The sequence below is a fragment of the Polypterus senegalus genome, chromosome 1, assembly GCF_016835505.1.
Source record: "Polypterus senegalus isolate Bchr_013 chromosome 1, ASM1683550v1, whole genome shotgun sequence".
NCBI classification, from domain to species: Eukaryota; Metazoa; Chordata; class Cladistia; order Polypteriformes; family Polypteridae; genus Polypterus; species Polypterus senegalus.
The window spans coordinates 321,432,874-321,455,570 of NC_053154.1; the positions used below are offsets into that span (position 1 = coordinate 321,432,874).

The following is a 22,697-nucleotide window of genomic DNA, read 5'->3' on the forward strand; positions in this document are numbered from 1 at the left end:
AATGACAACACGTTTTCTACATGCCCATGGCACCATAATGTTTGGTAAAATTAGTGTCACAGGTGAGACATTACAAATAACATAACCTGGCACATGAGGCACACTCTGAATATATGATCAGGGCCCAAAAGATGGGCATCTACTCACAAGAAGGACAAAAACAGAAATAAGTGCGCCAACTCCAAAAAAACATCTCCAAAGGACATCTATATAGAAAAGACAGAGGCAGTCACAACACAATTTTGTTCTGAATTGCTTTTTTGAATGTTATGTTAATTTTTATTGCAGCTTTCAATAAGAATGGTCAACACTGTGAACCCCAATAGGCTGGTCGCTAAACAAGAGTCAAGCGAAAAGCCAGATATATGAGAACTTCAGATCATTTAGGCCAACTGCTTAGGCATTGGGGACCACACCCGCCTCTTATAAACACAGACATCCTTATTGGGGAGCACAACTGTCTCTTATAAACACACGTTTACTAATTCTCTCAAGTTAATCTTCCCTCTTAAATTACCCATTGCTTCCTGTGTGCATGGAGGACAACGTCCACAAACACATTTTCATTTACACTCCACTGTTTCACGTCAAAAACTTTCCATACAGTCAGAATTGTAACACGAGATAGGCATGGTGACGTGAGTACAGTGGAGATCTTTAAATTATCTCATGAAATTTTTAAAGAGTGTATTCTGGTTTCAGGAGACAAGTGCTCTGCAGCATTTCAGAGGTGAATCCTTGGAGCTTGCATGTCCATCAGGAACTAGTGAGCTGAGAAGATTAAAAACAATTGACCACTGCATATAGAAAAGACCATTTCCTGAGGTTTTGCACATGGGCTTTTCTCCACATTGGTTTTTATTGGATACAGCTCTTTCACAGAATGCTTCATATAGTAGCTGGGCAGCGTAATTAACCTAACCTGCACACTTCTGAGGATGTGGGAGGAAAACCAGGAAACATGAACACTCCCCACTGACCAAGACTAGGCATCCCATTTAAGCCCAAGATGCTGGATCAATGAGGCAGCACCTAACCACTGCCCACCTTGGGTTTATAAAGGATCCAAATTATTTGAAATTCAGCATTCTTGTCATATGCATTTTTTAAACAAAAAAAGAAATTAATTAACTGTTCAAAGGGAAAGTGCTCTCAAATTACAAATGTTGCTGCTTGGGACATTATAGACATAAAGTAAAACAAAACATGTCACCTTTTTTTACAGTCTGTTTCTGGACTGCTAAAGAATGACATCAGGTTATCTTCAGTAATGAGTCTTGCTTCTCTCTTGAAGCCGATGACTACCAAATTCACATAAGGAAACAATACAGACATTGTAGTGGGCTATATACTGGGATGAAAAACTCTTTTCCTGGTGTTTTAAAAATTAGTGAAAAATACATTTAAACATACAAAATGTGCAAATATGTACATGCAAAAGTAAGAAGGAAATGTGATTTTGTGCCAGTCTATTTTTTGTTGTTAAGGTAATGTCTTTGCATATGAAATACCGTGTTTCCCCGAAAATAAGACCTACTCCAAAAATAAGCCCTAGCATGATTTTCAGGCTGCTCTGTAATATAAACCCTATCCCAAAAATAAGCCCTAGTCAAGATCGTCAGCTGAAAAGTAAGGCTCCTAAGCCCAGGTTTATACTTCACGCAATGCGACACGTGTGCCTGAAACATCCATTAAATTCCGAGGACACTTTGCCACAATATCTCTGAAAAGGATGTAAAATGATTATATCCATCAATTCGGGGATGCGCTCATTCCAGCAGCATCGGTGCAAGACAGAAACAAACTTCCTGGACGGGGCACCAGCTCATTGCAAGGTGAACACAAGCACTCACATACACGAACGTTATTTTAGCTTCACCAAATCCCCAAACCTTCATTCATGTCTTTGGATGGAAAACTGAGCACACGGTGGAAACCCACCAGGAAAACATGCAATCTCCAGGCAGGGATCACAAGAGACGCGACTCCCTGCGAGACAGCAGCGCTACCGTGCCACCCCATATGTGTAACTATTAACAGTATTCATTATTTAAACAAGGTTAACGATTTATCTGCAAATGTAACATACATATTTTAATGTATTTCATCATGAAAGTGATATCAAGTATAAATCTAAGAATTCTAAATGTGCAGAGAGCTGGAATATTATAAATTTAATGTGTTTTGTGTGGTGATGCTGCTTGTCCTCTGCTGTCAGGTCAGGTGGAAGCCCCAGAAGCGTGTAGCGATTTAACAACTGGGTCGGTGTTAGAATGATGTTTATGACAGTCTACTTTAATGATAAAATAAACTACGATGTTAAAGTGGACATTTCGAGTTTAAAGCTGAAAATTCCACTTTAATCACAAAACAGACATTTTCATTACGCTATTTTTTTTCTCTGTGGCTCAAATACACTGCCGCACATTCTGATGGGCTTGGGAGCTCAGTGGTATGGATTTTTGACCATAAAGCTCACTTCTACATGAAAAATACAGTCAAAGGGGACACTGATGCAAAAAACTGGATGCACTGGTGTTGGGGGCTTCAAATTCAATTATAGATACTTCCTTTGAGGATTATTAGGGGAGTGAGACTTCACAATAATCAGTCAAGGTCATTCTCAGAGCAAATGCTTTGAGGCAGACCTACTTGTTGCTATTTTCCAAATGAATAAACATCTTTATGGAGTCAGTTATCTCCTCTCCTTTGCCAGATTCCTGATGTTGTAATGCACCACCAACCACACAACTGCCATCTCCCAGGTATCTCAACTTTGCTTGTATCTGACAGCACACATCCGAAACATTCTGGGGCAACAATTGAAGTCCATTTCACTGCCTCTGTAGAAAAGCAGTTGCATAATTGTTGGTTGGATGCGACACGTGACACCATCTGGTACTTGTATGACTTTATGACATAATGTAAAGCAGCCTAAATCACCAGTCGTGGGCAACTGTAGCTAATACTGAGGATACCCATATGCAACCCCATTCTGGACCAGTAAATCCTTCCTTGGCTAAGGGGACATAATGATCTATTACTCGTGTGTGTGTTAATCCTTATGCATGTAGTCTTCTTACAAAATGGACCTCTGCGACTTGGTGCAATGATAATTTTATTAAACTGAATGTATGGTCAATGATATATGTGGCTCTTTACAAAAGGACATTACAGTTCTGACATTATCAGACACTTCAGCTACTTGGTAATGACTACAGCTGTGACTATAGTGTCATTTGGCTTTTTATGATTATTCACATACTGTGTTTGTACAGTTATTACTTACTTATTCATGATTTGGTGTCTTTAGAACCCATGACTGGATATCTTGGACTCAAGTCTTTCTTACTTTTTACCCTTCACCACACCCTGCCCGCCTATTAGCCTGATAAAACTCTTTATGACCACAAACCACACTTCCATGAAGACAATAGCCTTAACTTGTCTCATGCCACCATGACTCTGAAAGTGTGTGCTAGCTGTTACCTCTGTCCACTTGGCCATAACTGCTAATGTATGCTCCTGCCTCGAACTGCATGTGTATTTTTACTGAGCTATTCGGTGCATATAAAAAGACAAGTACAAAGTTTTAACATTCTGTATGGGCCAGATCCTGAGGGGTCTGAAGCTCACATTACACAGTGTTTTATGTTTTAATGTTCCTTCATTGTATTTTTAAAGGCATGTCGTGCCCTGATCCTGGCCACTGAAAAGAATACAGTACTATACAAGAATAAACTGATTAAGTTTCAATTTTATTTAGTACCTTTTCACCAGAAGCTTTAGGAGGCAAAAAAACATTTAACATACCACATACCAAATCAACATTTTATATAGTGACTTTGTCGCAATAAATGGGGCCTATAGTATACCAAAATATCAAGAATATCCTTGAAAGTACACCAAAATATGCAAAAGTTATCTTATTTCTGGAAGATATTTGCATGTAAGCATAAGCATGGGGAGGAACTCAACAAACAAATTAAAGAGACAACCTGCAGTCTTTCTTTGTCAGGCGTTGTAGCAGGTCTACAGGGTGAGCTTTTTCATTGATTTGCAAGCCTAAGTACAACACTACATTCCCTAGCCAAGCCTCCCATCTGTCTCTCCGACACCTCTATCTACCGCCAGCCAAGCGTTTGTCACGGCCTTCCTTCTAACTCCCACTCAACTAACTTCAGAGCTGAGGGCAGCTACAAGTCCCATCCTAGGATCATTTACAGGTTCAGGTCAGTCAGGGCTACTTTTGAGCAGAAATGTGTTAAAATGGGCCCCCCAGAATGGTTCTGAGTGACATTCTATGGTGAATTCACAAGGTCTTCAGACCACAATGGAGGATCGGAGGAATCATCATGTAGAAGGGTCCTTTAATCACATTGGCTGGCCCAGAGCTGACTGAGCTTGGAAAAGCCAATAGGGGAAGGCAGCTTGATGGCCGAGGTTTCTAGGATTCTGAACAATTCCAAATCGTATTATGGGATATCATCTACTGTTGAGTTCTGCCCTGTATTTGTAATATTTCTATTGCACTATTATATTGTATTGAGGATTACTTGTGTTCTGTTCTGTGTATTGTATTGTATTTACCCCCTTTTTTGACACCCACTGCACATCCATCCTACCTGGAAAGGGGTCTCTCTTTGAACTGCCTTTCCCAAGGTTTCTTCCATTTTTTTCCCCTAATAGGGTTTCCTTGGGAGTTTTACCTTGTCTTCTTAGAAAGTCAAGGCTGGGGGGCTGTCAAAAGGCAGGACCTGTTAAAGCCCATTGCAGCACTCCTTGTGCGAAATTGGGCTATACAAAAATAAATTGTCTTGTATTGTATTTCACTTTTTTCACATTTTATGTTGCAGCTATGTGCTAAAATTGTTTAAATTTGCTTTTAACTCTTATCAAATGTAAGAGACAGCCGGCAGCTCAGCCTGAGAATGGAAGAATGGGGGAAGGCAGCAACTTTTGGACACTGCCTCCCCCAAGACACTAAAGCCGCTTTTCCACTGCATAGTATGGCACGACACGGTTCAGTACAGCTCACTTTTGTGGGGCTTTCCACTGGGAACAGTACCTGGTACCTGGTCCTTTTTTTAGTACCACCTCAGCCGAGGTTCCAAGCGTGCCGAACCGTTACCAAAATGTGACGTGTAAACTCTGCTGGTCACTGATTGGCCGGAGAAAATCGTCATTACTGCGTCACTGGCTATTCTTTTCTTTAAAGTTACACACACGCGGAAGTTTCGAAAGTTCTCCAGCCACTGAGTGTTTGTAAAACCGGGAACAATCACATCCCACCACTGTGAAGCACGGTTAAATGTCCAAACAGATGGTCTGTTGCGGCGACTTTTTTGCAAAATGTGGAAGATCTGTAATATACAGAATCAGCATTTTAATGTTACACTGGCAGTTAAGTTCATTTTATGCTTTGCAACAGTGATAAAAGTTAGCTAGTGATGTGCTTTTTTTAGATGCTTAACCTTGCGCGTCGTCGAGCTAAAGTGTTGTCGTTGTCTGCGTGTTGTTGTAAAAGTTCCACGGTGTCACGGCAGTAGAGGCGACGCAACTCTAACGACACGTGAATAATCCCACCCACTCTAAAGCGGTACTAAAGTGCAGTAGAAACGCAAACCAAGCCGAACTGAGCCGAACCAAGGTGAGCTGTACTGAACCGTGTCGTGCCGTACTATGCAGTGGAAAAGCGGCTTAAATGGCAACTCCCCTAGAGTGTAGCAGCGCCCTGGATTGCCACAGGGCATCCTGGGACTTAGAGTTTGGTATCTCAGCCCTGTTGGGTTCCATGGGTGCTGACAGGGGGTGCTATGGAAGATCCTGGAGAGTCATGCTTCCCTTATAGCACGTACTAGGAAGTCACGAGGATGGAAGCCCCAAAGTACTTCCAGGCTGATAAAAGAACCTGAATTCTCCATCTTGACCCGGAAGTGTGGCAAGTCGCGTGGGAGGAAGAACAGAAGCACTTCCATGTCAAGGACTATATAAAGGACTGCTGAAAACCTAGCAGGTGAGCCCAAGTCAGATGGAGGTGGACGAAGCTTGATGGGAGGTGTGGAGGAGAAAGGGAGAGAACATTTGTGTTAGTGTTGGAGTAGTTGTTTAATGAAGAGAATTATTAAAATAACTTCTTGGTGCTTTTACCTGGTGCCCTGAGTGTCTGTCTGTTGGGTTTAATGGGGCAACAGTGCCACCTAGCGTCCACACAAGCAACAATCAATACTCCAGGATGACAACATGAAAACAGGATTTTAGAAATTATTTACATCCATAATGGCAAACGTAGTACATCAACCAACTACTGCAAACTTATTAAAAATCAAAAAATTGAAATCTCAAATGGGCACAAGTATTCAGAACCTTTGCTCCTTAATAGTTAAAGCCCCTTTGGTGACGATTCCAAACTGGAGTCTTGTCGGGTCTGATTTAACCAGCATTGCGTACCTGGATTTGGTGATTGTCTTTAGACAAAATTGTCATTTTACTTTGCAGACCCCCTCAGACTAAGTCAGGCTGGATGAAGACCATCAGTGAACAGTTACTTTCAGGTCTCTTCAGAGATGCTTGACACAATCCAGTATCTAAAGCTCTGCATGCAATTTCAGCCTCATGGCTTGGTTTTTGCTAAACTGCGTGACCCTAAATAGACACAGGTGTCTCTTTTCAATCGTATCTAATCAACTGAATTGACCACAGGTGAACCCGAAACAAGGTGTGGAAACGTCTCAACAATGAGCAACAGAATGAAATGCACCTAAGCCAAATATCAAGAGTCACAGTTAAGTTATGAAGCTTTGCAAAAAAAATTCTAAAATCCTGTTTTCATTGGCTTTTGAGTGTTTCTTGATGAGGGGGAAAAAGGCTACAACAAAACAAAATGTGAAGGGGTCTGAATGCACTTTATTTATCTATATGTATATGAAATATATCTGTGCCTAAACTGTAAATAAATAAATAGTATTGTGGAAGTTAGAGGGCGCTGTTGACCCGTGAAACCCAACAGACAGATGCTCTGGACAAGTGTAGAAGCACTAAGCAGATTTTTAATCTTTTCTTTATCAATAGTGCCTCCAAAGCACCACATCCACCAAACATACAATAAACAATACAATAATCCTCTCCTTTTCTCCTCCCAGCAGCTCCATCACACTCACTCCCAACTCCAGCTCTCCTGCTAGGTCTCCCCTAGTCTTTTATATAGTCCTTGACCTGGAAGTGCTTCTGTCATTCCATCCATGTGATTCATCAGCACTTCCAGGTCAGATGGAGACTTGTATTTTCTTCAGTCCAGAAGTACTTCTGTCCTTCCATCCCCATGACTTGGGAGTACTTCCGGGCTATATGGGAAACAAAAATCCCCATGTCTCTCTGCAGCGTCACCCAGCATCACCCACGGTACCCAGCAGGGCTGTGAAGCCGAACTCCATCTCCCATAGTGCCCTGCGGGAATCCGGGGCACCGTTAAGCTGCAGGGAAGTTGCTATCTAGCATCCTGGGTGTCAGCTGGGTTGAGCTGCCGACTGTCCATAACAGTATGTATACATGAACATCTACGTAAAGACAAGGACTTCTGAAACAATGTGCTCTGCACAGATGAGGCAAAGATAGAGTTATTTGACCTCAGTACCAGAAGACACATTGAGCAAACAACAAAGACAGCATCTGACCAGAAGAACTTGATACCAACTGTTTAGAATGGCGGTGAAAATGTTCTGGTTTAGAGCTACTTTCCTGCATCAGGGCCAGGACAGCTCATCCTTATAGAATCCACTGGGGACTCTTCACTGTACCTGAGGGTGGTTGAGGATAATGTGAGGCCATGTGTCAGTAGAACTGCCCCTCAATGTAAACTGTACCTTGCAAGATGACAATAACAAAAAACATACCGGTAAATCTACAAAGGAATGGATGAAAAGAAAGAAACTTAGGGTTCTAGAATGGTCAAATTAAAGCTTGGATCTTAGTACCATCAAGATGTGTTGTGTGTGTGTGTGTGGTGGGTATTTGTTAAATGGGCTGTGTATGCAAGACATCCAACTAACATCACAATGACCTGAAGAATTTTGCATGGAGGAGTTGGGGAAATTTTCTCCCATTTGATGGGTGAGACTGCCCGACATTTACAGAAAACACAGACTTGGAGGAGCAACACCATCTATTACAGCAAGGGTGGGGGGGGGCTTACTTTTACCATAGATGGAAATTTCATATCTGGTATATATATATTTTTGCAGCTGGAGATCCACAAAGGGAGAAAATGAATCACGTAAGTAGTTTTTATTCCTGAGCTTTCAGCCCCTGGCAGGGGCCTTCATCAGAGGATAATGCTTAATGCTTAGACTTTCAAGAATCAAAGGCAATATATAGAAAAAAAATATTTTAGGATTAGGGGGGTGTTTGACAAGTCAGTGTGATCGGGTTTGGGGTCTAATTGGTTGTAAAGTTTTATTTATTATGAACATGTTCTTCTTAAGTTTGCATATGCTGAATTTATGTCCAAATGTCTGTTGATGCCATTCTCATTTGATAGCCAAGATTTGGCCAGCTCTCTGGCACTTTTAGTAATGGCCTTAAATCTTACTTGTACATTGTCCCAGTTAAATGTATGTCCTGTTGATTTACAGTGCATCCGGAAAGTATTCACAGCACATCACGTTTTCCACATTTTGTTATGTTGCAGCCTTATTCCAAAATGGATTAAATTCATTTTTTTCCTCAGAATTCTACAAACAACACCCCATAATGACAACGTGAAAAAAGTTAACTTGAGATTTTTGCAAATCTGGGGAAGGTTACAGAAAAATTTCTGCTGCTTTGAAGGTCCCAATGAGCACAGTGGCTTCCTTCATCCGTAAGTGGAAGAAGTTCGAAACCACCAGGACTCTTCCTAGAGCTGGCCGGCCATCTAAACTGAGCGATCGGGGGAGAAGGGCCTTAGTCATGGAGGTGACCAAGAACCCGGTGGTCACACTGTCAGAGCTCCAGAGGTCCTCTGTGGAGAGAGGAGAACCTTCCAGAAGGACAACCATCTCTGCAGTAATCCACCAGTCAGGCCTGTATGGTAGAGTGGCCAGACAGAAGCCACTCCTTAGTAAAAGGCACATGGCAGCCCGCCTGGAGTTTGCCAAGAGGCACCTAAAGGACACTCAGACCATGAGAAACAAAATTCTCTGGTCTGATGAGACAAAGATTGAACTCTTTGGTGTGAATGCCAGGCATCACATTTGGAGGAAACCAGGCACCGCTCATCACCAGGCCAATACCATCCCTACAGTGAAGCATGGTGGTAGCAGCATCATGCTGTCGGGATGTTTTTCAGCGGCAGGAACTGGGAGACTAGTCAGGATAAAGGTAACGATGACTGCAGCAATGTACAGAGACATCCTGGATGAAAACCTGCTCCAGAGCGCTCTTGACCTCAGACTGGGGCGACGGTTCATCTTTCAGCAGGACAACGACCCTAAGCACACAGCCAAGATATCAAAGGAGTGGCTTCAGGACAGCTCTGTGAATGTCCTTGAGTGGCCCAGCCAGAGCCCAGACTTGAATCCGATTGAACATCTCTGGAGAGATCTTAAAATGGCTGTGCACTGACACTTCCCATCCAACCTGATTGAGCTTGAGAGGTGCTGCCAAGAGGAATGGGTGAAACTGGCCAAGGATAGGTGTGCCAAGCTTGTGGCATCATATTCAAAAACACTTGAGGCTGTAATTGCTGCCAAAGGTGCATCAACAAAGTATTGAGCAAAGGCTGTGAATACTTATGTACATGTGATTTCTCAGTTTTTTTATTTTTAATAAATTTGCAAAAACCTGAAGTAAACTTTTTTCATGTTGTCATTATGGGGTGTTGTGTGTAGAATTCTGAGGAAAAAAATGAATTTAATCCATTTTGGAACAAGGCTGCAACATAAAATATGGAAAAAGTGATGCACTGTGAATACTTTCCGGATGCACTGCAGTAGGCGTATAGATCAGTGATCGTGAGTCCTTTCTTCTGACGGTGTTGCGATGCTCATGTATATGTGTTGCGATTACCGCTGGGCAAGAACTGTATGGAATGCTATAAACTGTGTTTCGTGTTTCTGCTGTCGATTTCTTGTTTTTAGCATTACAGAGGAACATGCACAGATTGTTTGTGGGTTTGTGTTCTATTCTGACGCCTGACTTGGCCAGAGCTCTGGAGTAAAAACTGCTTTATGATACGTGATTCATTTTCTCCCTTTGTGGCTCTCCAGCACCAAATGCAAACCGTATCACAGACCTTCTCTTCCATATATATATATATATATATATATATATATATATATATATATATATATATATATATGGCACACACACACTATAATATACAAATATACAGTATATGCCAGCACATACCACATGCAATTCAGAAACAGTAATCCACCTGAAGCTAAGCATGTTCAGGCCGAGCCAATAATTAGATGGGACACAAAACCAGAAAAAAGCTTGGGTTACTTCTGGAAGGGGTGTTGGTGAAGCTACCAGCAGTGCCTAACCTGTGATCTGAAGGTGGATCCCAATGTTCCAGTGCAGTGATGGGGACACTGTGCTGTAAAAATGATGCCATCCTGCGGATGAGATGTAAACTGGAGGTCCTGACTCTCTGTGGTCATTAAATATGCCTGAGCCTCCTTTGTAAAAAGTAGGGTGAATCCTGATGTAAAGGCTAAATTGCCCACCACAGCTTAGTCATTCTGCCCCCCTAATAGTCATTAACCTTTCTCTAATTGTCTCTCTCTCTCACTTCTCCACCAACTAATAGTTCATGTGTGGTGAGCATACTGGTGCAAAAAGGCTGTCATCCATGTGAGTGTTGCAAATTAGTGGTGGTTGAAGTGACTCCCCACTCACTATGTAAAATGCTTTGAGTAGTGAGAAAAGTACTATATAAATGTACATAATATTATTAACAACAACTACTATGATTATTATTATTTTTATTATTACTACTACTATATTATATATAGCAAGAGGGCGAACAACAGAGATGATGTGATATAACGTCTCAAGGCCATCAGGCCATAGTGCCCTTTGGTGGTCCATTAATCCAATGCATCTTTAGCCTTCTGAAAGTCTTAAATAACCAAGAGACTTAGGCAGCAGGCTTCCTCGATTTAAAAAGAAACAAATTGCATCTATTGAACTGGTATTGTGTGCTTATATCTAACAGGCCAGACAGAAACAGACAGCACCTGATTATTTCTTTAAAAGGACAGCAAGATCCCACTCTCAAGTTTGGACCACGTATCACCCCTTTTCTAACAGGAGGCCTTTTGCCCTTTTAAGAGCCTTTAGTGAATGGTTAGGCAGCTGTTGGTTTGCCTACTCTTGAGATTCTTAAGACTTTACTCTGATTTTGCCCAGTGCCACACTCCACTCTAGTTGTTATGCTCTGACCCTGTTGTCCTTCATATCTCCTATACTAGTGATGCTGCCCCTTGGTGATGCCCTTCTTCCTGTGCTGCCATGTTTGTATATTTTACTCCCTCCCTCGCTTAGGGTGATGCCCTATGCTGCACCAACTTTTTCTTGCTCATAATTTCTCGTTCCTGATTTCCATCCATCACAAGCTGTTCTAAACAGTTCTTCACATTTCATTCTTTATTTTTTGAATGTCCTTTCACAAAAGACTTTATGAGACGCAGAAGAGTGTAATACAAAGCAACACCTCACTACTAAATGACCAACAGGCTTTTAAACACGGGCACATCTTAGGCTCCACTCAATCCTTCAGACTCAAAGATCTGATGACAGACTTTACAAGCAGTGGGCTACCGCACGGTTTACATTATTAATAAATGGATGTTCCAGAATGAATTTTTCAGGCAGGCCATTTTCAGGATCTGAGCTGTTCATGCCAGTTTAACCCAGCCTTTCATTGAAAATCATTTGGCCATTAAGGGCACAAGATGACTGGTTTTAAACTTTAATGCTCCACAGCCGAAGCCAAAATGATCTGTGAGGAATAGGATATGGCCTCTAAGACAGCAGGCACAACGGTGCCTTTCAGGCTCTTTTACCAACCGTGGCAGCCATTGTCACAAATCAGATTTGGTTACATGGGCCCTTTGTGACGGGGCATAATTTGCTGCTTCTGGTTCTTATAGAAATGAAGCAGAAAACTGGCAGATTGTAATTTGATATGCAGCATTCAGCCACTCTCTTTATTTTTCTAAGCCCCGGCCTCTGCTCCCTGAATAAAATGTAAAAACGTCTACAGTCTTCTGCCTCTGCTTATGGTCTGTGACAGAATCTTGTCAGAGATGTTTATGACATTGTGAATGCAGAAGCAAAAAGGGACCAAAACATGGAAACTACAAACACAGCAAAAAGAAGAAGGTTAAAAAGCTCTATGGTCAACATGGCTTAAATTTGGACTGCTAGGAAATATGAAGGTTTATTCAGACTCTGCTCAACCTCTCACTAGACATTTTTAATAATCACTTTTCTCATGAACACAATGAGTGAGGCTTTTCTGCTTTAACAGCAGAGCAAAGAACCCTGCTATTCATCTGGACAGCTAGGCTAGGTCACTTCCACTGGATTTATTTTTAACACAACCTATCATTCTTAATCCAATTCAGGGTGCCTGGAAAGGCCGGGCAGAAAGCAGGAAACAGACACTCACATTAGGGCCCACTTGGAATTATCTATGAACCTAATCATTGTGGATGTGAGAGAAAATCCACGCAGACACAAGAAGAACATGTCAAACCCATACAGACTACCTTCAGGTATAGGGTGCAAACCCAGAACACCAGATCCTACTGCACCTCCATGCCACCCTAGTTCTATTAAATAACATTTAGCTGACTCTTTATGCAAAGAAACTTACTGATCACTAGTGCACAGTACTGCAGGATCTGTCTCTGCAATATTAGCACTGGCGGGTGAAAAGGTACAAAGTGAGGCAATGGCAGGGATTTTATATGATGCCACTCTGTAGGGAGAGCTTTAAAAGAAGCTTTATTTCTGGAATGTGAGGGCAGGGCTACACAGCAAGCGAGTCTTGAGGACTAAGCTGATAGTTGCATACAATTATATAGGGGCTACATCATTCATCTTCCAAGCTGAGCAGGGTCTTGGGGAAGTAGAAGTCTATCCCAGCCACACATGGGGTACAAGGCCTGAATGGGGTGCTAGTCTATCAGGTGGTTTACATTTGGTGTGCAGTTCTTATCATGCTTCTGCAAAGTGTATGATGTGCTACACATCGAGTGAACACTGGGAACCAAGTTAGTAGTCATTTAATATAGCGTCCGAACAGATATACACTACAACTCTTACCAATTTTTAAAAAAAGAGTATGTAAAAGGCAGACATAAACAGAAAGCAGTGATCTGTAAAGCTTTACCCATAGTTAATTGGGAATAGTACAAAGATATTTCATGTTTTATCTCCATCCATCTATCCATTTTCTGATGCTTGTCCAGCTCACGGTAGCAACAATGATGCTGAGGCATCTATTTTCTCTGCCACCTCCTCCAACTATTCCTGAGGAGATACTGTGGGCACTCCCAGGACAGGTAAAAGATATAATCTCTCCAGCATGTCCTGGATCTGTCCAGAGGTCTCCACCTCATGCCCAAAACACCTCTCCAGTGAGGCATATCCAGGTGGCTCCCTAGTCAGATGCCTAAACCACCTCAACTGCCCTGCTTTGTTTAAGTCAGAGGAGTAGCAGCTGTACTTTGAGCTTCTCCTTACACTATCTCTAACGGTGAGCCCAGAAACCCTGCTGCTTGTTTCCAAGATCTAGTTTTTTTGGCAACTACCCACTGTTTGTGACAATAAGTGAGGGTAGGAACAGAGATCAACCAGGGAATCGAGAGCTTTGCCTTTTGGCTCAGGCTCTCGCTACACTACTACTGATCAGTACAACGTATGCATGACTGCAGATGCTGCCCCAATCTACCAGTCGATCTTCCATTCCCTTCTTTCCGTACTCATAAAGAAAACCCCAAGATACTTAAACTCCATCCTTTTCCAGCTAAAAACCATGAGCTCAGACTTGGAAGTGCTGATCCTCATCCCAGATACTTTACATTCAGCTGCAATGGGTCCTAGTACATGTCTAAGGTCACAGCTCATAGGACCATGTTATCTGCAAACGGCAGAGATGCAATCCTTAGGCTATCAAACCGGACACCCTTCACTTCTTGACTGCATCTAGTGGTTCCATCTATAAAAGTTATAAAAAGAGTTGAGGACAAAGGGCAGCCTTGAATGAGGTCCACGAAACAAGTCTGACATAAAACATGGAGGAGCTCAAGTGGCCTGCACAGAGCTCTGACTTTCAGTTTATTAAACACCTTTGGGCTGAAATGGAACTTTTTGTCCAACAACCATACCCAACCTCATAAATGCTGTTCTGGTAGCATTAACACATTACTGCAAAAAGACTCCGACATCTTGTGGAAAGCCTTCAAAAAAGAGTAGAGGCTGTTAATGTTTTAAAAGTTGAGCCAACTCTATATTAATGCTCAAGATTTGTCTATAAAGCCCATACAAGCGTGATTGTCCATTGTCCACAAACCTGTGGCCATATATGTATTGCACATGCATTTTATCATACATGAAGCATAACCTTGGATCCCGAAATTGTTTTTCTTGGTGCTGGTCTTTTTTAATAGAATTTTGAGTCAATCGGGAAACAAATTTATTAAAAATGTTTTTTTAGTAGCTGCACCAGTAATTGTTTGCTTCATCCTCCATGTTTGGTTTTGAAATGTCACAAGACATATTTAAAGCAGGTAACCAAGACATATTCTTGAATAAACATCCAAGATGACTGTCTGGATGCAGGTGATGGAAACTGAATCAGAATCCAGTGCAACATACAAAAGTGGCCCGTGTCTGATCTCCATTGGGGGGTTTTTGAATACACAATGCGAGGTCTGAAAATTGAAAGTACACCTTATGAGAAAGATTTCGTAGTCATAGTGGACTAGACACTCTCAACTGCCAGACAGTGTTCAGAAGCCATTAATAAGGCTAACAGAATACCAGAATAGTGACTTAATGTGTGGAGTACAAGTCACAGGACGTTCTGCTCAAGCTTTATAACACACTGCTGAGGCTTCATCTGGAGTACTGGGTGCAGTTTTGGTCTTTGTGCTTCAGCAGATAAAATTTAATGTCAGTAAATGTAAAGAATTACACATAGGAAGTAAAAATGTTAGGTTTGAATACACAATGGGAGGTCTGAAAATCGACAGTACACCTTATGAGAAGGATTTAGGAGTCATAGTGGACTCTAAGCTATCAACTTCCAGACAGTGTTCAGAAGCCATTAAGAAGGGAAACACAATGTGAGGTTATATAGCATCTTGATGTGTGGAGTACAAGTCACAGGAGGTTCTGCTCAACCTTTATAATACACTGGTGAGACCTCATCTGGAGTACTGTAGGCAGTTTTGGTCTCCAGGCTACAAAAAGGACATAGCAGCACAAGAAAAGGTCCAGAGAAGAGAAACTAGGCTGAGTCCAGGGCTACAGGGGATGAGTTAGGAGGAAAGTTTAAAAGAGTTGAGCCTTTACAGTTTAAGCAAAAGAAGATTAAGAGGAGACCTGACTGAAGTGTTTAAAATTATGAAGGGAATTAGTCAGGTGGATCAAAACTGTGGCTTTAAAATTACTTCATCAAGAACACCAGGACACAGTTTGAAACTTGTTAATAGTAAATTTCACACAAACATTAGGAAGTTTTCCTTCATAAAGAGATCCACAGACACATGGAATAAGTAACCAAGTCCTGTGGGAGACAGTACGACTTTACAAACATTCAAAACTCAACTTGATGATATTTTGGAAGAATTAAGTGGATAGGACTGGTGAACTTCCTTGGGCTGAACAGCCTGTATTCATTGAGATTGTTCTGATGTGGAAAAACAAATCAGAATTATGTCAAATCAGAGTGGTAGTGCAAACGCAGCCCTTAAGCATAACAAAGGTTGCTGCAACAACTTGACAAGCTTTAACTACTATCACACGGTGAACTTGGGCATCTGAGCACCACCTGAAAGAATATGGCACACCACCCACCTGCTGCACTCCACCAAAGTGACTTTCAGACGCCCCTCCGTGAGCCCCGTGTCTTGGACAGTCAAGTCAAGCTCCACTGTGTCCTCTGTGGTCGGTTGAACTTGAAATGGGAAGAATGGCTTATATCTGGAAAGAAAAGGCACAAGACACAATGAGTTCAAGTGAGACTGCAGAAAAAGCAAAGCCCCCAGATATGTATAAGGTTCCAGCTCAAAACTTTATATGGTGCAGCAATTTAGTGGACATGGCCAGCTTAGACTGAACATGCTCTGTTTATGGCATCATGGTACTATTCAACTTTTTATATAGGGCTTGTCCTGTTAAAATTATGGTGGTTGAGCAGGTAGGACGAGGTATTTCTTTTTCCTGATACAGTATAGTAACTAGATAGTTACTAAATAGTTAGATTACCACACCATAAACCCTTAGGGCCAACCATTGTATCTAACCCTAGTGGGCTGAAACTAGGACTCCTCTAGCATCAGGCACCCACCCCTGAAAGCTGACCCAAGCACTTATACCGACTTCCCTCAATTTATTTGGGAGGAATATAGCACAGCCAACCTGCTTTTACAAAACCATTGCACCCACTGCTTACTCTTTTAGATAAAACCAACGGAGATCCTGCAATCTCTGACTTTCAAATCTACAAACTTAGATTTTAAATGGCACTCCATTTACTTATGAGCTCCAATGGCCCCCACTGCCAAGACTGGATTGTTTGTCTAGCGTACAAAAAGAAAAACTTGGTCTGCTAGTAGCCTTGAAGGCCCCATCCAGAATTTATTAATTTATCCCATTCTTTTACTTTTTATCCTACATCAAAGTGCCATAAATGTAGCTCTACTAGACTTGCACAAATACACAAGGAATTCACCGACTGTCCAACAGTCTAACATTTCTTTTGTATTTAGCATGCTGGTCTGCTTAGACAACTGAAGCATTGTTATCTTACTATAGTGGCACATGATGTTAATGATGCTTTATACAATAAAGATTATTACTTTATGACCACTGGAGAGAACAGACTATAAACTGCTTGGAAAATCAAACATTTTGACTTCACCACCAGAGTCTGCTGCTGCTACTCCACCAAACAAATGATCCGTCTTGTAATTCTTTCTTGCCTTTCCTTGTAAAAATACACTTTAAGGACAATGTTCACAAATCCTAGTGGGGAAGGAAAAATGATTTAACAACCCTGAATAAAACATTCTGCTAAACCCTCATTGTGATAAAGCTAAAGACAGCTCACTCATTTTTCAAACTCACTAAATGTTATTAGCTTGTTACAATCGCGTATACAGTGCATCTGGAAAGTATTCACAGCGCATCACTTTTTCCACATTTTGTTATGTTACAGCCTTATTCCAAAATGGATTAAATTAATTTTTTCCTCAGAATGCTACACACAACACCCCATAATGACAACATGAAAAAAGTTTACTTGAGTTTTTGCATATTTATTAAAAATAAAAAAATTGAGAAAGTACATGTACATAAGTATTCACAGCCTTTGCCATGAAGCTCAAAATTGAGTTCAGGTGCATCCTGTTTCCCCTGATCATCCTTGAGATGTTTCTGCGGCTTAATTGGAGTCCACCTGTGGTAAATTCAGTTGATGTGAAATGATTTGGAAAGGCAGACACCTGTCTATAGAAGGTCTCACACTTGACAGTTCATGTCAGAGCACAAACCAAGCATGAAGTCAAAGGAATTGTCTGTAGACCTCCGAGACAGGATTGTCTCGAGGAACAAATCTCGGGAAGGTTACAGAAAAATTTCTGCTGCTTTAAAGGTCCCAATGAGCACAGTGGCTTCCATCATCCGTAAGTGGAATAAGTTTAAACCAACAGGACTCTTCCTAGAGCTGGCCGGCCATCTAAACTGAGTGATCGGGGGAGAAGGGCCTTAGTCAGGGAGGTGACCAAGAACCTGAGTGACCTCCAGAGGTCCTCTGTGGAGAGAGGAGAACCTTCCAGAAAGACAACCATCTTTGCAGCAATCCACCAATCAGGCCTGTATGGTAGAGTGGCCAGACGGAAGCCACTCCTTAGTAAAAGGCACATGGCAGCCCGCCTGGAGTTTGCCAAAAGGCACCTGAAGGACTCTCAGACCATGAGAAACAAAATTCTCTGGTCTGATGAGACAAAGATTGAACTCTTTGGTGTGAATGCCAGGCGTCACATTTGGAGGAAACCAAGCACCGCTCATCACCAGGCCAATACCATCCCTACAGTGAATCATGGTGGTGGCAGCGTCATGCTGTGGGGGGCAGGAACTGGGAGACTAGTCAGGATAAAGGGAAAGATGACTGCAGCAATGTACAGAGACATCCTGGATGAAAACCTGCTCCAGAGCGCACTTGACCTCAGACTGGGACAACGGTTTCATCTTTCAGCAGAACAACGACCCTAAGCACACAGCCAAGATACCAAAGGAGTGGCTTCAGGACAACTCTGTGAATGTCTGTGAGTGGCCCAGCCAGAGCCCAGACTTGAATATCTCTGGAGAGATCTGAATATGGCTGTACACCGACGCTTCCTATCCAACCTGATGGAGCTTGAGAGGTGCTGCAAAGAGGAATGGGCGAAACTGGCCAAGGATAGGTGTGCCAAGCTTGTGGCATCATATTCAAAAAGACTTGAGGCTGTAATTGCTGCCAAAGGTGCATCGACAAAGTATTGAGCAAAGGCTGTGAATACTTATGTACATGTGATTTCTCAGTTTTTTTATTTTTAATAAATTTGCAAAAACCTCAAGTAAACCTTTTTCACGTTGTCATTATGGGGTGTTGTGTGTAGAATTCTGAGGAAAAAATGAATTTAATCCATTTTGGAATAAGGCTGTAACATAACAAAATGTGGAAAAAGTGATGCGCTGTGAATACTTTCCGGATACACTGTATATCTACCACAGAAATTCAGACAGCAACGAAACATGCTGTAAAACAATGCGCCCCCTAGTAGTGATGACTAAGTAGTGTATTGTTGGCTGAAAGATTACAATATATTAACATCCGTAGTGTTAGACCCAAGGGTCACTTGGGCTGTAAAAACAGTGCTAAAATCATTAGCTCTTAACGTCACTCGGACAACTGTATAGATTCAAGGATTACTCAGACTATAAAAGTGGCAACAGCATTAGTGCCGAAACGATATTGGCATGTCTTTCATAAGTGACAGGCCCGAGTGTTATCCGGGCAGCGGTGTAGACACAGCTTCTCTTAGCCTCATAATGGTGTCTCCTAAGAAACGATTTTCAGGTGTTGCATGATCTTGACAGTGATACAAGCAGTGATGATGAAGTGAATCAGTCTTTTGGCAGGGAAACTGAAGTGGATAGTGAAATCCAAAGTGATTCTGATGAATCTGAAAGTGACGCTCATGTCAATCACATGTGCCGTTCAAAAGCTGATCAGCCTGTAAAGAAAATCCGCAAAAAATCACGCTACTATTGTCCCAACTGTGACACTGGATTGTGTAATATACTGTGCTTCAAGATATACCACATAAGGGACACATTTTGACAATTTATACAATATTAGCATTAATTGTATTATTATTATTATTCATTATTATTATTACTTATATCATGCTTCAGGATATAGCACACCAGCGACACATTTAGACAATTTATACAATATCAGCATTAATTTTATTATTCCTTATTATTATTACTTATATCATTATTATACTCTCCATATTTCTGACTTTGTACTTTTAGTGTTTTACACATTATGCAGTAGAAAGATCAGATTTAATAAATATGTAATTTTAAACTCAAAAGATGCAACACTTTTCACGTGTTTTCGAGAAAAAAAGTAATAAAAAGGTTAAAAAGGCAACAAAGAGAAAGCCACGCATCCTAAGCATTAGATGTACCCCTAGTGAAGTTCAAAGCCTGAAAACAGGGAAATACAAATATAAAATCAGAAAGTCCTAAAAATAAAAATCTACAAAAAGCAATGTTCACTCCACACTCACCATTCAACAGGGTAGTGCTGACGTACTTCTGGTGAAATCTCAGCACGTTCAGACACTCTTTTTCTCCATATTGCAAATGTGATTTTTGTTTAGTGGCAAGAATGTCCGTGAAAAAGAAGTTTAAGCTTCAGCGTACAGAGAGCTCTACAACAGTTCAATGTAGTTTTGTACCTTTATGTTCAGCTTCTAGTAGGTACAACAATGTGCTTAGTTTCCATACACTGTGGAAACCCGATCTAAATGGATCGTCGCTATCCAGACAGGGAGCTTTACAGTTAGTCATCATACACAAGTTTGTAGTTGTCAATGTAAAAAACGAGGATTTTCACGAGTCACGGTATGAGACAGGGCAGTGACTGTTGAAGAAGGAAGTGGCCAGTAAATTGTTTGAATTGAATAATTTCTTCATTCCACTTTCAAGATCAGGGGTTTGGAAAAGGAGAAAGCGACCGACAGAGGACGACACATTGGACGAGGAGGAGGAGGGTGATAAATTCATCCAGGACCATGACTATGCTTCTGGTATGAATCCAGCAGTTGTTGACTTGGTGCTTGATGAAAACATGTCTCAAATAGAGGAAACAAACTGAGACGCAAACAATGAAAGAGCTGTTTGGCATTCACCGTTTTGCTGGCTCAGACAGAGACATTTGCTTTTTCATAAGATAAGATGTCCAGCAGATTCATGTTACTATGTGTTAGGCTTACATACATATTCACCTGTCCCTGAATAAAGTTTAACGATTGTAGGGTGGCATAGTGGTGCAGTGGTAGCGCTGATGCCTCGCAGTGAGGAGAAGCAGAGTCTGCAGGATAACTTACGCACAAACTATGAGGCTTTTTGATTTTCTTCACTGCTCTGTAGTACTGAGGCCTAATGGTAACCTCTTCTTTCTCTGAATCCTTATCTGAGACTGAATCTCACAAAGCTGTTAGGGAAATTGTAGCTGGGATTGACAGAGAGACATAAAGTTACCAGTATCACTATGTTAACCCTGGCATGTACACAAATATGTTAATATCTCCAGATCTTACCTTTGTGTTTGTGGATTTAGCTTGAAACATATAGTTTGAGGCCCTTCTTCATTTTAGCTCCTGACATATAGTACAATGTTTTGAGTAATGTGACTTATATCATTTATTGCTAAGTCTGGGCACATCTTGAAGCGAATGGGTGAAAAACGCTATAGCCAGTCTGTTTTGATTTCAGCGCGAACAATGTGAACTGCATGTGAAAGCTTGAAAACTGTTCAGAAAAACACTGGGTTGCTTATTTATTGAATACATAGATTTATTTATGGGATTATTTATCGAGAAGAAAAAGCACTGCACTTCCTAACTGTACTTAATGGGGCACCTTTGAATTAAAGCACTGTGTGTGGCCTCATTTACTGCAGCCCATCCCTTGGTTACATTACCAGGTGATACGGGTTTAAGTAGCTCCCAAAATGGTCTCCTGGAGGGTGGAGCCGAATTGCACAGCCCCATACTGGTGGCAGCGGTGGGATGGGCCCAATACAGTGAGGAGCAAAGTATAATAGGTTTATGATGTCATTAGTGTGGCCAGTACAGAGTACAGTGAAATTCTTATTTTATTACGTGCAAATCAACATGCAACACGTCTCTAGTCTCCAGTGTCATGATTAGTGGTTCTCGGGCTAAAAGATCTTCGCAGGTAGTTGGAAGGTTGCCAGTTTGAATGCCGGCAGTGCCAGAAGGGGCCTTAAAGCAATGCCTTAACTTGCCATTGCTTCAGGGGATCTGTAAAAAAAAATAGCTAACCCTGTGTTCTGGCCTGAAATTTCTTTCTCCTTATCATTGTGTCTCTGGAGAGTAAGTTGGGTATGCGAAAAATGGCAAATAAAGTGATTCATCATTTTTGGAACTACCTTGAGATGTCCATCTTCCTTACCTTAAATAACCATATTACTTCAATAATAATCTACTGTAAACAGTATAAGGCAATGCTCCTCTCCCCATGATGGAAATATCAAACTATGTATTAAAAACATGTCTACAGGGTCCTTATTCTCATGTACACAAAGTAAGTGTTTCTGTGTAAATTCTTACTTTCGTGTATTAATCAACATGTGATACTCTCACCACTCTATGGGGACAAGATTAGTGAATACTTACTACTACCTGACCTCAAAACTTTGTCTGACCTGGCTTTCCTCCAATTGGAAAAACCAAAAAAAAAAAAAAGATGGAAAAAATTGTATCATAAATGTTGTACATCCCCTTGGATAAAGACATCAGCCAAAATAAGTAAACGTAATGTAATGAAAAGAAAAATATAACTCACAATCATTATTTCAGTTCAATTCACCCCAAATGTGTTCACTGGGGTTGAAGTCAGGGCCCTGTGCAGGCCACTCGAGTTCCTCCATGTCTTTACAGTTCTTTGCTTTAAGCACAGGGGCAAAGTCATGCTAAAACTGAAAAGGGCCATCACAAACTGTTGCACGCAACTGTTTAGATGTCTGTGTATGCTGTAACATCAAGGGGACCCTTCATTGAAACCAAGGGGCCTAGCCTAAACCCTGCCATGATTCTAACCCAAACTTTTATAGTAGGCACTATGCAGTCTAGAAGCTAGCGTTCTCCTGGCATCCACCAATCCCAGATAGTAAAGTG

General features: G+C 41.4%; 1 protein-coding gene across 1 annotated transcript in view; it reads right to left on the reverse strand.

The window, feature by feature from the left end:
• Window positions 1-22,697, reverse strand: part of pdzd8 (PDZ domain containing 8) — a 277,412-nt gene that overhangs the window by 125,629 nt on the left and 129,086 nt on the right. The window contains exon 2 of the mRNA XM_039737116.1: window positions 16,075-16,200. Coding sequence (XP_039593050.1) covers window positions 16,075-16,200 — 126 coding nt within the window. The remainder of the gene's footprint in view (window positions 1-16,074; window positions 16,201-22,697) is intronic.